The 14,241-nt window shown below is 39.4% G+C and overlaps 1 protein-coding gene across 1 annotated transcript; it reads right to left on the minus strand.

The window, feature by feature from the left end:
• Positions 1–956: 956 nt before the first annotated feature.
• LOC128027069 (E3 ubiquitin-protein ligase HERC2-like) lies at positions 957–14,002 on the minus strand. Its single transcript, XM_052614386.1, has 30 exons — positions 13,837–14,002; positions 13,338–13,448; positions 13,039–13,210; positions 12,788–12,961; positions 12,358–12,546; positions 12,035–12,186; positions 9,717–9,874; positions 9,493–9,606; positions 9,155–9,406; positions 8,220–8,413; positions 7,931–8,131; positions 7,556–7,784; positions 6,990–7,114; positions 6,296–6,474; positions 5,996–6,180; positions 5,753–5,917; positions 5,364–5,549; positions 5,020–5,190; positions 4,827–4,930; positions 4,580–4,730; positions 4,290–4,504; positions 4,029–4,161; positions 3,770–3,897; positions 3,408–3,603; positions 3,188–3,318; positions 2,679–2,855; positions 2,442–2,578; positions 2,134–2,285; positions 1,327–1,518; positions 957–1,153 (listed from the first exon to the last, which is right to left on the minus strand). The coding sequence occupies exons 3-30, from the start codon at positions 13,150–13,152 to the stop codon at positions 957–959; spliced, it is 4,701 nt and encodes a 1,566-aa protein (XP_052470346.1). The 5' UTR covers positions 13,153–13,210; positions 13,338–13,448; positions 13,837–14,002.
• Positions 14,003–14,241: the final 239 nt, after the last annotated feature.

Raw genomic sequence — 14,241 nt, forward strand, 5'->3', positions numbered from 1 at the left:
GGGTGTGCGATATTGACAAAAAATAATATCTCAATATTTTCTGGTATCTTATCAATAAAAGATAATTAGGCAATATTTTGCTGAGTGTGTTATTGTGTTGGTACTGACAACTGACTCTTAAAGTCTTAAATATTCAAAAATTAACCAATAAGTTAAAACTGATTTTTACAGATTTTTGCATTTCATGGGAATTTCTACCTTTGTAAAGCCATATTTTCTTAATGTGACCTTTATCTTTTGAGTCAGAATCTTACATTTAATCAGTGAATTAGAATAACAAGACAATTAGACTGCTACCAAGCAAATGAAATCAGTATTGATCAAATTATTCTTCACAATGCAGATGAAACATAGAAGATGCATCTGAAGTGGCATTTAGAGGTACACTGTTTAATGCAAGGCATGAATGCATTTAACCTGCAATTACAAATAAATAATGTTTTAACATTAAACATAAAAAATTTTGAATACTAAAATTTTAAATGATTTAAATCAATGAAAGACACTTTAAATGTAGTGGCAGCAAGTCACTGTCACCGAATTATTTAAACAGTTGATTCATTCAGGAACTAAACACTATCATGTTGTCTAAATAGAGCAAAAAAAAAAAAAAAAAAGGAATTATGGTCTCTAAATCTCTTAATTTCTTGTTATACGTCACTCTTTGTGTGAAATTGATTAATTATATGAAGTGGTATAAATATATATATTTTCTGCCCCAATGTCTTGAATTTGTGATCATTCTAAATGCATTTTAACAGATTGTATCATGCAGTGAAAGAATGCACTCTAAATAAGCACTGCATGGTTTCTGCAAAATACTTCAAAATGTCAAATGTTAAAATAACAACTTTACTATATTAATTGCAGGCAATACATATCGCACGTCCCTAATTTGTGCACACTTATAGGAACACTCCATTGCAAGTGTAAATAACAAGGCAAACACATCAGCTTTAACTTGCCTGATCTCCCCATTTCCAGTCAGGTCCTCTCATCACCCTAGTGCCAATCTTCATCATAGCTGCCAATTCAGGGCCAGAGGCAGGAAGAGGGGTGGGGGTCGTCTCCTTCCTGGACTCCTCGAGAACTGTAGCAGAGTCTCCGTGAGCTACAGAGCTCAGCTCCTCTTCACAGCTATCAGAGCTGGGACCTGTGCCATGCAATGCCGACATATTCACAAAACACATTAAACAGTATAGAAGAGATCAACCTCTCCCTGTTGAAAATTACCCTTTACAATAAAGTCCATCTGACAGTATACAACTGGCTCTATAAAATAAAACCCATCTGATTTAAGAAAGCAAGTCGAGAGAAGGTCCTGACCAATGAGTCGAAGTACACTCTGGGTGAGGGCGAGGATGCCAGAGTTCAGCAGGAGACTGAGGCTGTTGGCTCCATGTTTGAGAGTGAGCATATGGAGCATGGCCAGCAGGAAGCGTGCCTGAGGAATGGTTCCCAAACTGGGGCCTGCTGGGTTCTCATTAGTGATGGTCTGCAAAGGCACTGGCTGCACCCCTGGAAGAGAGGAAACAACATTCAGTAATACCAAACACCATTCAAATAGCTGGGGACTGTAAGTTTTTTTTTTTGTTATTTTAAATAAAATATTTTTGAAATGATTTTTATTCAGCAAGGATGCATTATGTAGACAATAAGTCAGAGACGTTCACATTTAGGTGACAGTAGAATCCATATTTCAAGTAAATGCCAAACTTTTTTTATCAATTTGCATAAACAAACTAAGCAGCAAAACTGTTTTCAGCATTGAAAATAATAAAAAAAAAAATTACTGCGCACCAAATCAGTACGAATGATTTTGAAGAATCATGCGAGACATGAAGACTGGGGAAATGGATGCTAAAAATTCAGCGTTGCCACCACAGCAATAATTTACATTTTAAAATCTATTACTATTATTATTTTCTATGGCTAGAAAATAGTTATTTTAAATTGTAATAATATTTCACAATATTCACTTTATGACTATTTTCGAATCAAAAAATGTGGCCTTTGTGAGCATAACAGGCTTCTTTCAAACAATCTTACTGACCCCAAACTTTTGAAGGGGTAGTGCACATAAATACATGAATTAAATGCGTTTTATAATCATTGTAATGCCATCACTCATACCCAGCTCCTTGAACTTGCCGCTGGCCTCCAACAAGATGTTGCGGACATTCTGGATAGCCCAGGCATAGAGCTTACCGAACGTCACCTCCAGCAACATGCGGTTAAATGGAGGAATGAGATCTACATCCTTTAGGCAGTCAGCCAGGGGCTCTCTATCAGGGCAAAACGGATATTAATGTAAATACAAACCAATGCAAGATACTGTACTGCCATACTAAAATATTCTGCAAAACACAAAAGAATCTGCTAAAAACAGAACATGCAAAACAAATATCCTGCTTGAAGATCGTTTATATCTTTAAACTTGCCCAATATTGGTCCCTTCAGGTATGACTCTCTGCCAACCACAGAGCATGGCGTACTGTACGGAAGGCAGGAGGAAGTTTTTGGATGCCAGCTTCAACATAGTATCTATACCCTCCAGCCGGACCTCAGCTCGCTCCAACTGTACACAGGAGTTATTGTTAGGAGTTAAATACTGTCATTTACAGGTCCATTTTATGTTAATAACTACCTTTTTAGACAACACAAAACATTTTAACTACCTGTTTAAGAAGGCACTTCCTCATCTTCTCCACATCCAGCGGTTCCTCTTTCAAAGCAAACTCAACGATGGCGCTCATGAGGCTGGACTGAGAGAAGGAGCCCTGAACGCTGTGCTTTAACCAGCGGTACTTCTGAACACTGCCTATGGTGCTTAGTAGAGGCTGCCACTTATCCTGCTGCAAGATAAAGGAGAAGAAAATGAACAAGGCTGTTAATCAAATAAAGAAATGTAATAGAATGAATTACGTGACATGCTTTACAGTAATTCAAATTAATTGTATAATCATAAACAAAAGCTCCTCAGTAAAGACATGTCAAATTTATTAACGCACAGAGACACTATTAAACCATTAAAATGTTAATAAATAATTAACTAGTAAGAAAATAAGTTTACAAATAGTAAACCTAGTTAATAAACTAGTAAAGACAAGTGTACGCCGAACAAAAAGTAAATCCCCAAATCAAGCAGTAGAGAGAGAATACTGAGGATAAATGGACAACAGCAAACCTTTGGGGATCTGACAGTGGTTTGTTTCTTGTCCACAGGGGCGGGACTGATTGGAGCAGGCAGCTCCTCATTGGTCCCTTCCCTCTCCATCTTGTCCTCCTCCAAATCAGCGGACTCTGATTTCTTAGGCACTGAGACAATAAGCAAAACATGCTAGAATTATAAACTGAACATGCTTTTACACATTCACATTTAAAAGAACTATTAGACTATTAGTCACCTCTCTTTTTGCGGCGGTCTCTGATCAGTTTCTGCGTGATCCTTTTCCAGCGAGGCTGAGAGCTCAGCAGCTTCAGTTTGGACACAATGGACAGGTCATTGCTGACAGCAGGCCGGAGCTCATTGAACAGGAAACGCAGCCTCTCGATCACTGGGGCGCACACCTCCTTATAAGAGCGGCCTTGCTCCTGGTGCGTCTGTAGCAGATGGGGGAAAGATCAGAGAGTGGGGGGGTCAAAGAAATCATCATCACACTCCAACCCCATTTACACCTGGCATAACCATGTATTAAATTATAAAGCTACGGTGCTAAGTGTATGTTATTACTAAATTACATTTTATCACATATATTATTACGCTCACTTTTATCAAAGAACATTTGGCCTGGTACACCATTCGACACACATCAATCACAGATTTAGGGAGGGACCTCTGTTTCCCCTGGTCCACACCCAAGGCACACTGATCAACAAGTGAGAGGGCGACATGACCTGTATAAGAAAACAGAAATTATACCAATAACACTGACAACTCCGTCTAGAGTTTTTGACAAGTGCACAGAGCAGGATTTCAGAAATCAGAAATACAGAGAAGCCATAAAAACCAGCACTTTTTAAGTTACCAAGGTCATGGTGCTTGAGAAGGCAGCAGAGCAGCAGGCGGCCCACTTCCTCTACAGGATGTTCAGGCGGAAAAGTGATGGGAGTGATGAGATGGTACTGTTTACAGCACCGCTCGATTTGGCATAGAAAGTCCTGTAGCAAATAAGAAAGAATCCAACAATTATACATGATCTGTAATAATCAAAATGACAGTCAAATATTAGGAATAAATTATACTAAATAAAGAGACAAATCAGTGATAGTCTCTCTCTGTGTATGACCTTCACAGTGTGGTCCTGGGTGTTGTTGTCAGCGATGGCCTGCAGGAAGGGCTGGGCGTGATCACTCAGGGTGATTCTGCGGCAGTAGAGTTTGGCTTTGTCTGGTGTGGTGGTCCCAGGAGAGCTGCAGTGGTCCTCATCCTTCTCCTCATTATAATTATAGTGGATCTGACTCGTCTGAAGACCACCAAAGAAAATTGACGACTGGAGCCATTCTGGAAGGTACAAGGTTTTTTATTGACATACCACTGAAACGTTTGCAATATTACAAGCTAAAAAAACGGACTCACTGGCACATTCTATTTCAATGCGGGAGAGAGGGGTGCTCATAGCCAAATATGAGGCATGCAGTCCCAGTAGCAGACCAAGGTTCCTTTCAGCATCTATCAGAGGTGAGGACAGACTGCTCAGGTCAGGAGTTGTCACCATTTCCTGGTTGGGCTGGAGAAAGACAGCCAAAAAAAGAAGACCAACATGAAGTCCAAACAATTTGAGAAGAAAGCAATTAGAATCTATAAAACAAAAAGACACGCAGACCTCCATGTATTGTCCCACACAGAAAGCTTGCATGAACTCCCTTGTGTCTTCAACCTGGAGAGCGGCCTCTAAAGCTACTACAGGGTCTTCTCCAGCAAACTGGGCTGTGAGGGGAAACAGTGAATAAACTTAGAAAACGTTTTATTTGAAAACAAAGTAAAAGGTTTTAGTCATTTGAGTAATGTTGTTATACCGAGGATGCTGTTCCCAGTTAAAGTTTGCGTCTGGAAGTCTTTGATGTCATAGACCTTCCCTTCAATGACAGTCCAGAAACCGCCATCTTTGTTATGATTCTCCAGGTCAGCTTTGCGGATAAGCGACACTTCCTCGTTGTTCTTTGAGCTTGACCCATTGAAAAAGAATCCTTCAAAGAAAGAATTATTTTGACTATTATTTTAGTTTTTACTAGAAGATCTTTCATTTTTTCTTTTCTTTTTTTATACATAAATATATTCATACTGGATTGAAACATTACTCAATTATGCAGTCAGACCGTCTTGGTAATGAAGGAGGTGTGTGGATTAATCTGTCTCATACCCATGAGTCCAGGCCAGGCGAGATCCTCATTATCATCTCTCTCCATTCCAGGGGAGAGATGGTTAAAACGGTCCACGTGCTCCAGAAGAGCGGCGAGGAGAGGAATGGATCCAGTCTCCTGCATCAGGCCAGCATCACGGGTCAGCAGTAACACGATGGAGACAATCAACTCTGGCAGCAAAACACCTGGAGAATGAAGAAACAGGATGCTTTGCAATTAAAAATGCCTTCAGAGACCTCAGAAATTAAAAAGCATCACATATGTTTGGAATGACATTAATATACATATAACAGTATTGTCATTTTTAGATGAATGTATTCCTTCAATGCTAGAATCATCCTAAAGCTTTAAATTAAATTTGGTGAATTTAACATAGTAACATTTTTACCTGTGAGATCTCCCTCAAGGACACGTGCCACCTCTGCAAAGTGACGATGACTGTTGAGGGCGATGCTGGTGGCAACAGGAAGGATATCTCCAATGTGTGTGCACAGCAAAGCCATGTACTTCTTCAAAAGAGACCCAACTCCCAGAATCTCTGAGTTACTCAAAGCTGTGACAATAAGAGATAGGGTTGACTGAATGCTCAAACCTTAACAAAATCCCTGAAAAATTAAGTTCTTCTACTTACTGTATCCTCCCACACCCACAGTGCCACTGACCCCCACATACAGCTTGCAGACCAACAGCCTCTGAAAGCGCAGCAGTAGGTCCAGAGAGGCCGAGCGCTCCTTGCTGACCTGCTCCGTGTCTTGGCAGTTTGAGATTCGTCGTGCCACATCCTTAAGACGAGCTATAGTCTGTGAAGCAATGTTTCTACAGAATAATACACAAAGAAGAGTGTTACTAAAGGCTATGACGTTCAGTTGATTAAGAGTTTTCTAAAGCCATCTTTAAGTTTCATGCATTGAAAAGTGAATCACTGCATTACCTGAGCAGTTGTTGGACCAGCTGGACCAATGGAAGGCTCTGCTTGTTTGTTGACTCATAGATGCCGGTGTTGATCAGGTCTTTGTCCAGTGTGGTGCGACAGCGATGCAGAGAAGAGGCACTGGCTTCCTGCTCATCGATCTCCTTCTCTTTCTGTGCTTCTTTTTTAGCCTCGATATCCTAATAAAAGAAATGCAGAGAAATTAGTTAATTGGAATGTCAAAACAAAACTAAAACAGCGCAAAAAATCTAAATAAAAAAACAACAAACCAAACAAAACTAAACTAAAAAACAAACCAAATTAAAATAAAAAACAAAACACCAAACTAAACTAAAAACAAAACTAAAACCAAAATAAAATAAAAAACAAAACACCAAACTAAACTAAAAACAAAACTAAAACCAAAATAAAATAAAAAACAAAACAACAAACTAAACTGAACTAAAAACAAAACAAAATAAAAACAACAAAACAAAAATTAAACAAAGAGATATATAAATAACAGAGTTTAACACGTTTAAAATAACACATAACACAATCATTTAAAACTGAAATGATTTTTGACACTTTTCCCTCAGGGGTCATGAATCAGTTTCCTCTGTCTGGTTTTTGGCAGTGCTCTGTTAAATGTTGGAGATACAATGCATGGAGGGTGAATAAATGATGAAGTGTCTAATGAATAAAACATGCTGACCTGGATCTCAGCCGTGATGGCAGCATTCAAAGCAGACTCCAGCCCTCCGTCGGCCATCAGACTACTAACCAAGAGGTCGATCATGAAGCAACGGCCAGGACTTACACTCATCTCATTAGCAGATGCTAAAAAATACAGAAATGCTTTTAACCATAAATGCTGTGATAGAAACAAACATGACATTGACTGCTTGTTTTTTTGTTTTGTTTTTTAAAGATGGATTTATCCACAGATGTTACCAGATGTAAACCAGCCAGTTGCTGCACTTTTTTTTGTCTCTGATGAACGATAAATACATTGCCAACCAATCAGAATCAATCGTGCTATAATGAGATCGAGAATTTAAAACAGCAGACTCGCGTCCGCTTAGAATACACAAACAATATCGTTCACTGGTGATGGTGCTAATATCGTTATCTTTATAGTTATCATTCTTGGTGCGAACAGGCCTTTATAGTCCAGTGAGACTTATATATGTTTTTTTCCTCGTCATGACGTATTTTTGGACTGATGCGACTTATAGTCCGAAAAATACGGTAGTAGCACTTAGTTATTTATGAACTGACCTGCATTGGGCAGCAGTGAGGACAGGGCTCTCGCTCTTTCCTCTGCAGTGGGCAGTAGCACTGACCAGCCACTCTGGAGCACGGCCTGGGCAGCCACCTGCACAGTGTTTAAAACCCCGGCGTTGCTGGCCAGCGTCACCACTGTCTGCTTGAGGTTATTAAGCAGCCCGCTTCCCAAGCCCAAACCTAGCTCCTCAGGGTCCACCTGGTTACTGATGGCTGCATGGAGCTGGAAGAGATAGAATACAATGACAATATTCAAGATGAATTATGCTTTTAGGAGGACATACTATTCAAACTGGTATCTTGGAATAAATCAATGTAAATTTGTTCAATTATATGGCAGTCAGAAGCCTAAAATTTTAGACAACTGACCTGTAATCTGAGCAGGTTGAGAGCGGCCACAACCATGCACTCTTTCTCCTGCGGCGGTGGCCAATCAGAGCTGCCGTCCATGCCCTCACTGACCTGCCGAAGCAGCAGGTCCAGCTGGTCGAACGTCATTGTGCACACGTCCACCACAAATGGTACACGGAGCCCTACGGACCACTCAGAGCATGACGACCATGCAAAACTCTGAAAAACAGAATATTACAAAATATAAGTAGTATGCAGTCAAAAGCAGCATACAATGAATTACATTCTGGTGAAAGACAGGTTATACCTGGCCAGGGCCACAGGAGATGCCTATTATGTGTTTAGAATTAAGGCCTGGCAGGGCTTTAGGCTGCTTCTTATTGGAGAAGAGCGTGTCAAAGTGCTGAAGTTTATCATTACTGCCCCAACTGTGCACCTCTCCTTCTTCTGTGAGGGCCAGGCAGTGTGTAGAGCCAACTGCTACATCCACCACCCTCTTACCTGAATTGACAAAGAATTAAATGTTAAAAGCAGACTTCAGATTAAAAAATTGATGAAAACTGGTGACAGAGTTTAAATAAACCATATTTTGAAATGTACGTGTTGATAAAGTCAATTTGATATGCCATTTTGCTTCCATAATGTAGCATTTACAAGTGAAAAAAGTCAATATTCCATGGGCAAAAAAATGTAGGGAGAGACTTGATTTGATCCATCTGGAATTTATTAAATCTGGATTGTACAAATGCCTAAATATTTGCCTATTTTGTTCAAATAGGCAAATTGTTTTGTTATTTTGTTGTTGTATTTTGTTATTTTAGAATTACTTATGCGGCTATAGTGTTTATTTATTAATATTTTAAACTAGCTTTTATACATACATTTATGTTATTTTTTTTTATCTTAATTAAAATATTAGTAATTTTTTATGCGATGTTGATGTATACTAGTTTTTATATAGTCTTCGTTTTCTAATATTTAATATCAGCTTTATTTAATTGAAAATGCATTTGAACAGTTTTAGTTAACAATAACAACACGGTAACATTTCAATGAAAGAAAACAAAATGGTTTTCCTTCTTTGGAATAATATGTGAATTAAACATTCACAATGAGGAACTTTTCAATATTAGATGTGGAACATGTTATAAAATATATTAAATGTCATGTTGACTTTGCCTTCAGATTTCGACAACCTGAAATGTTTATGTTGTGAAAACGCAATTCCTGAAAACACTGAACCTTGTAGACTGTCGAGCAGTTTGGGATAGCGGACGTGTTCGTCAGTGCCGTGGCCAAGTCTCTGATTGTCTCCTTTGCCCCAAGTGTACACTTGTCCATCTTTAGTGAGAGCTACGGAGAACTGGCTCCCACAGCACACCTTCACCATATCCAAATCCTGTAACTTCTCCACAAGTTTTGGCGTTTTGCATCCATCACTACCCCCACGACCGAGTTTACCATAGTCACCATCACCCCATGACCAAACCTGACCTGTAAAGAGCACGCAAGAAAAATGATCATGCCATTCTAACATTATCTTAAAACCACTTCTGAATGTGCCTTTATGAGATGTATACCATTCTCAGTCACAGCGAGGGTCTGAGCATCTCCACTTCCACATGCCACATAGATGACCTTAAGCCCCTTCAGAGCAGTTACCAGCATGGGAGTGGTCTGGTCCTCACTAGAGCCTTCAGAAAAGCATGCAAGCATCATTTAACTGTGTCCTGTAGTAAGATTATATATATGTCTTGTTATAAACAGCAGTGGATTTGAACTGGATTTATACTGGAGATGTTACCGTGGCCTAGCCTGCCGTAGTTTCCTCGGCCCCATGTGTACAGCTCTCCGTCTGCTGTGATCGCTGCGCTGTACGTGCTGCCACACGCGATGTGAATAACTTGCTTCCCTGCCGGCCTCCCTGAGAATACTGCAATCATGGTGGGTTCCTCTAAATACCTGTAGAAGCACAAGTAAACACGCTTTATGTTGTGTGATTCTTTGCATACAAAGAATACAAAGAACTATATTGTTTTTAAATTGCATAGTACAATGGTTGGTTTTGACTGGTCAAATACTGTAATTAACATTCTCAGGTGTGTAGAAGAAGAACCCCAGCAGTTCAGTTGACAGGCCCAGGTCAGAGTAGAGCTACATAAGAACTGGTCACCAAAAACCCCTGTATCTACAACAGTTTGTCGAATTCTCTCAAGCAGTGGTCTCAATGGCCGAATTAGTGCTCAGAAACCAGCATCAAACAGAAGACAGCAAAAAATTGTGTTGCATTTGCCAAGGCCCACAGCTTGCAGGAAGGATGGACTGTGGAAAAGTGGCAGAAGGTTGATTTTTCCGATGAATCATCTATTGAACTGCATCCCAATAGTAGCAAATACTGCAGAAGACCTACTGGAACTAGCATGAGCCCAAGATTCACACAGAAAACAGTCAAGTTCGGTGGAGGAAATATAATGGTTTGGGGTAACATTCAGTATGGGGGCATGCCAGAGATCTGCAAAGTGGATGGCAACATCAACAGCCTGAGGTATCAAGACATTCTTGCTGCCCATTACATTCCAAAAAACAAGAGAGGGCAAATTCTTCAGCAGGATGGCGCTCCTTCTCATACTTCAGCCTCCATATCAAAGTTCCCGAGAGCAAAGAATGTCAAGGTGCTCCAGGATTGGCCAGCCCAGTCACCAGACATGAACATTATTGAGCATGTCTGGGGTAAGATGAAGGAGAAGGCATTGAAGATGAAACCAAAGAATCTTGATGATCTCTGGAAGTCCTGCAAGAATGCTTTCTTTGCCATTTCAGAGGAGTCAGTTATTTGAGTCATTGCAGAGAGGTATGGATGCAGTCCTCCAAGCTCATGGGAGTGATAGACAATATTAATTCTTTTTCCACTGCACCAAGACTTCATGCTCTGTACTGTGCATTATTTCTGTTAAGTGACAATACTTTTTTATAGGCAAAGTCTGACCTTTCTGTCCTAATTAAATAATTAAAAGTAAAGGCATGATAAGATTTTATTTTGTTAAAATAAGCATAATCTAGAGGCCTTTGCCTTTCATAATAAGCCACTTCTGATTACAAATGAGTCAAGTTATTATTTGTTGTTCCTACAACTTGGACAGGCGACATGATTTTTGTCAGGGAGTATATATATATATGTGTGAGAGATATTGTTCATTCACATTTTTTCCAGTCTGGTATCTTTTGATATATTTGTTTAGCATTTGTAATTAATGCTATTAATTACTCTTGCTCTATTCTTTTTTTTTTTTTTTATTCTATCTGTTTTCTTTTTATTTATTATATTAGTTAAAATCCCATGCTACGTGTACTGTGTTAACCTAACTGAGACTTGTTATAGCACTTATATATCATTGCTCTTTTTGTTGTTTTTGATTGCTTCCACTGTCTTCATCTGTAAGTCGCTTTGGATAAAAGAGTCTGCTAAATGAATAAATGTAATGTAAATGTAATTAATTTGTTTTCACTTTTATGTTTTATGTTTATTAACAATATGTTAGGTGATTTTTTTGATAGCCCTTGTATGTTTTTTTTTTGGTCATGTGGGTGATCATGTGATCTAGGTTGTGCTTGTATTTAAGGGCTGAACTCTTGATGTGTTGTCTGTTGTCTGATGAAGAGCTTGTAGGCTCGAAAATGTCACCTGCGGTGAGAACAAATGTTTTTCTACTTTGCTCTTCCTGTCTAACAAAAATATGAAAAAAAAATTCTATTCAAGGTAAATTGTTCTATAAAAAGGCACAGATTCCACAAAAATATTTATCAGTGCACTGATAACAACAAGAAATCAGTACAATAGAATAACTTCTGAAATATAAAAAATCGGTTTAGTTCTGTAATGTCAAAGCTAGGTTTTAAAGTAAATACAATGCAATATAAAGAAAAACTGGACATTTTTAATTGTAATAATATTTCACAATATTAACCGTTTTCTATATTTTTTTTAACATAAATGCAGCCTTGGTAAGCATTGTAAACATTTAAAAAATCGTATCTACCTGAAACTTCTGAACTGTTGTGCATATACAGTATTTGGGTTTGAAAGATGAGATTGGAAGTTTGATGATTTTGGTGTGCTCTTACGTAGTGTCTCCATGTCCTAGCCTGCCTCCATCTCCACAACCCCATGAGAACACCTCCCCATTGACTGAAAGTGCCAAGTAGTGCTGCCCATCCGGGTGAGCTGCAAGCTCCATTATTTTCCTGGATGACAATGCGTGTACTAGCATAGGGGCCTAACAGGAAATAACAGGTTAGTTCAGTGCACAAATCAAAAGTAGAAAAATAAAGAGAAGTTCTTGGTCAGCAACATCTATACACACACACACACATTTACATTAATCTCTAAAGTGTGAGAGACAAAACAACAATAACATAGCATACAGCTAACAAAATGAGGGACTCACTAGCGTAGTGCTTTTGTAGTTTTGTGTGTAGACGGCACCAGTGATGGTCAAGATGAGGAAACCCTTCTCTGAGCAGACAATCTGTGTGACGCCCAGGTTTGACAGTGCCTTGCACTGAATTGGTCCATTCACATTAGCGTAAGGTTTCCATCCAAGCAGACCCCAACCAATCACCTCCTGCAGAGTACTCTGAAAGAAGAAAGACAAGAAGAGATTGAGCTCTGTGAAGAATGATTTTGCTTTCTTCAAAGAGGGATTATAGATCATAACCACAAACAAGAGTTCCCTGGGGCTTCCTAGAGATTCATTGTGCTCTAGAGTCAATAAGCAGCTCCAACACAAACAATGAAAGTGGGACTCACACGGGCAAACATGTAGCATGATTAAGAGGTGCAAATAAAATGTCAGTGCACAATGTTGCATGTAGTACCTTGTTAGAGGTGGGTGAGCTGCACTGCGGGGGGCTGCATGGGGCCGCCAGGCGGTCCAAGTGTGCCATGATGACTACAGCTGTCTGCCGCAGATCAATGGCCAGGTCATTATCTTGAGGCAGTGTAAGGTAGCGCAGAAAACTCTCATTTGGGCTCAGAGGGGCCGAAAGGATCTGAGAACATAAGTAGTGAAACATAAAACCAGGAAGAACAGTGCAGTTATAAAAATGATTCAAGAATTCAATCTCACCTCAATCTCCTCTTCAGGAACAGGCTCCTCCTTACTGCTGTGGATGTTCTGGAAGCGCTGCAGGAGGGGCAGTAAGGGGGCGCTGGTGCCCTGGGTCGAGCGCTCATTATCCATTTCTCTCGTTCCACTGTCCCAGAGCCTCAGCAGCAGCAAAACTGCAGACAGCAGCTGACTAAAACACAAAAATCGCATGAAAAAGTGAGATTGAGTATTTATGAATACGACTCTACAGAGTAATTTTGATCATTTTATCAAAAGGAATTTTGAACAGTGGTCATATGAAACATCATGCTGAATACCTGAGAGTTCCTCGCTGCACTGCAAGCTCCAGAAGGATGGCCAGGGCCAGGTGCTGATCCTGCAGGGGAATGTTACTGGGCGCTTTTCCACTGGCAATTCCATGAATGTCACTGAAAAACAAAGTAAAATGAGCTTTAATAGCAATGTAGATTTATGATCAGTTTGCATGAAAAAAAATAAAGTAGGAAATTAATACTAATTTAGCAAGGTCACTTTAAACTGATCAAAAGTTACAGTGAATAATTTTTTCGTAAAGTTATTTTTATTAGTTTTCAACTAATAAAAATAAGAAATGTATATATTAAAAAATGTAAACAATTAAATTAATTGCAATAAAATGTAACTGTATTTTTGGTTAAATAAATGAAATGAAATGCAATCTTGGTGTACTGTATCTTGATGCAAGTTTTCTAGTTAAAATAGATAAAAAATTACTACACAGGAATTAATATTACTACTTCTGCATTTGGGAATAGTGAAGGTGAATGACTGGCAAACCTGAGGAATTTGGTGGCCCTCTCGACCACCTCCAGCCAGACGGGCGACACTGTGCCCTCATCAAACAGTGTAGCTTCTGGGAGAGCCCGCAGAGCGTCCAGAGACTCCTGCAGTAACTCACTGCACAGGTCTGCATCATCACCTGAGATGCCACAAACAATTAATGAGTGTGAATATAATTACGTTGTAAGGCTTCCATTATCATGCAGTGCTTTGGCTACCAGGCGGTCTGCAATGTCAATAGATTTTTATAATGAAGTTACATCTTTATTTTCATTTCTCTGATCAAAAGCACCATCTTCACAGCCGCATTCAGGCAAGAGATATTTGGCTTCTGCATCACATCTCACGGCACGCGGTTTCTTTTTAACACATTCCCCTGAACATTACATTTAATGTCGTATC

The sequence above is a fragment of the Carassius gibelio genome, chromosome A14, assembly GCF_023724105.1.
Source record: "Carassius gibelio isolate Cgi1373 ecotype wild population from Czech Republic chromosome A14, carGib1.2-hapl.c, whole genome shotgun sequence".
NCBI lineage: Eukaryota > Metazoa > Chordata > Actinopteri > Cypriniformes > Cyprinidae > Carassius > Carassius gibelio.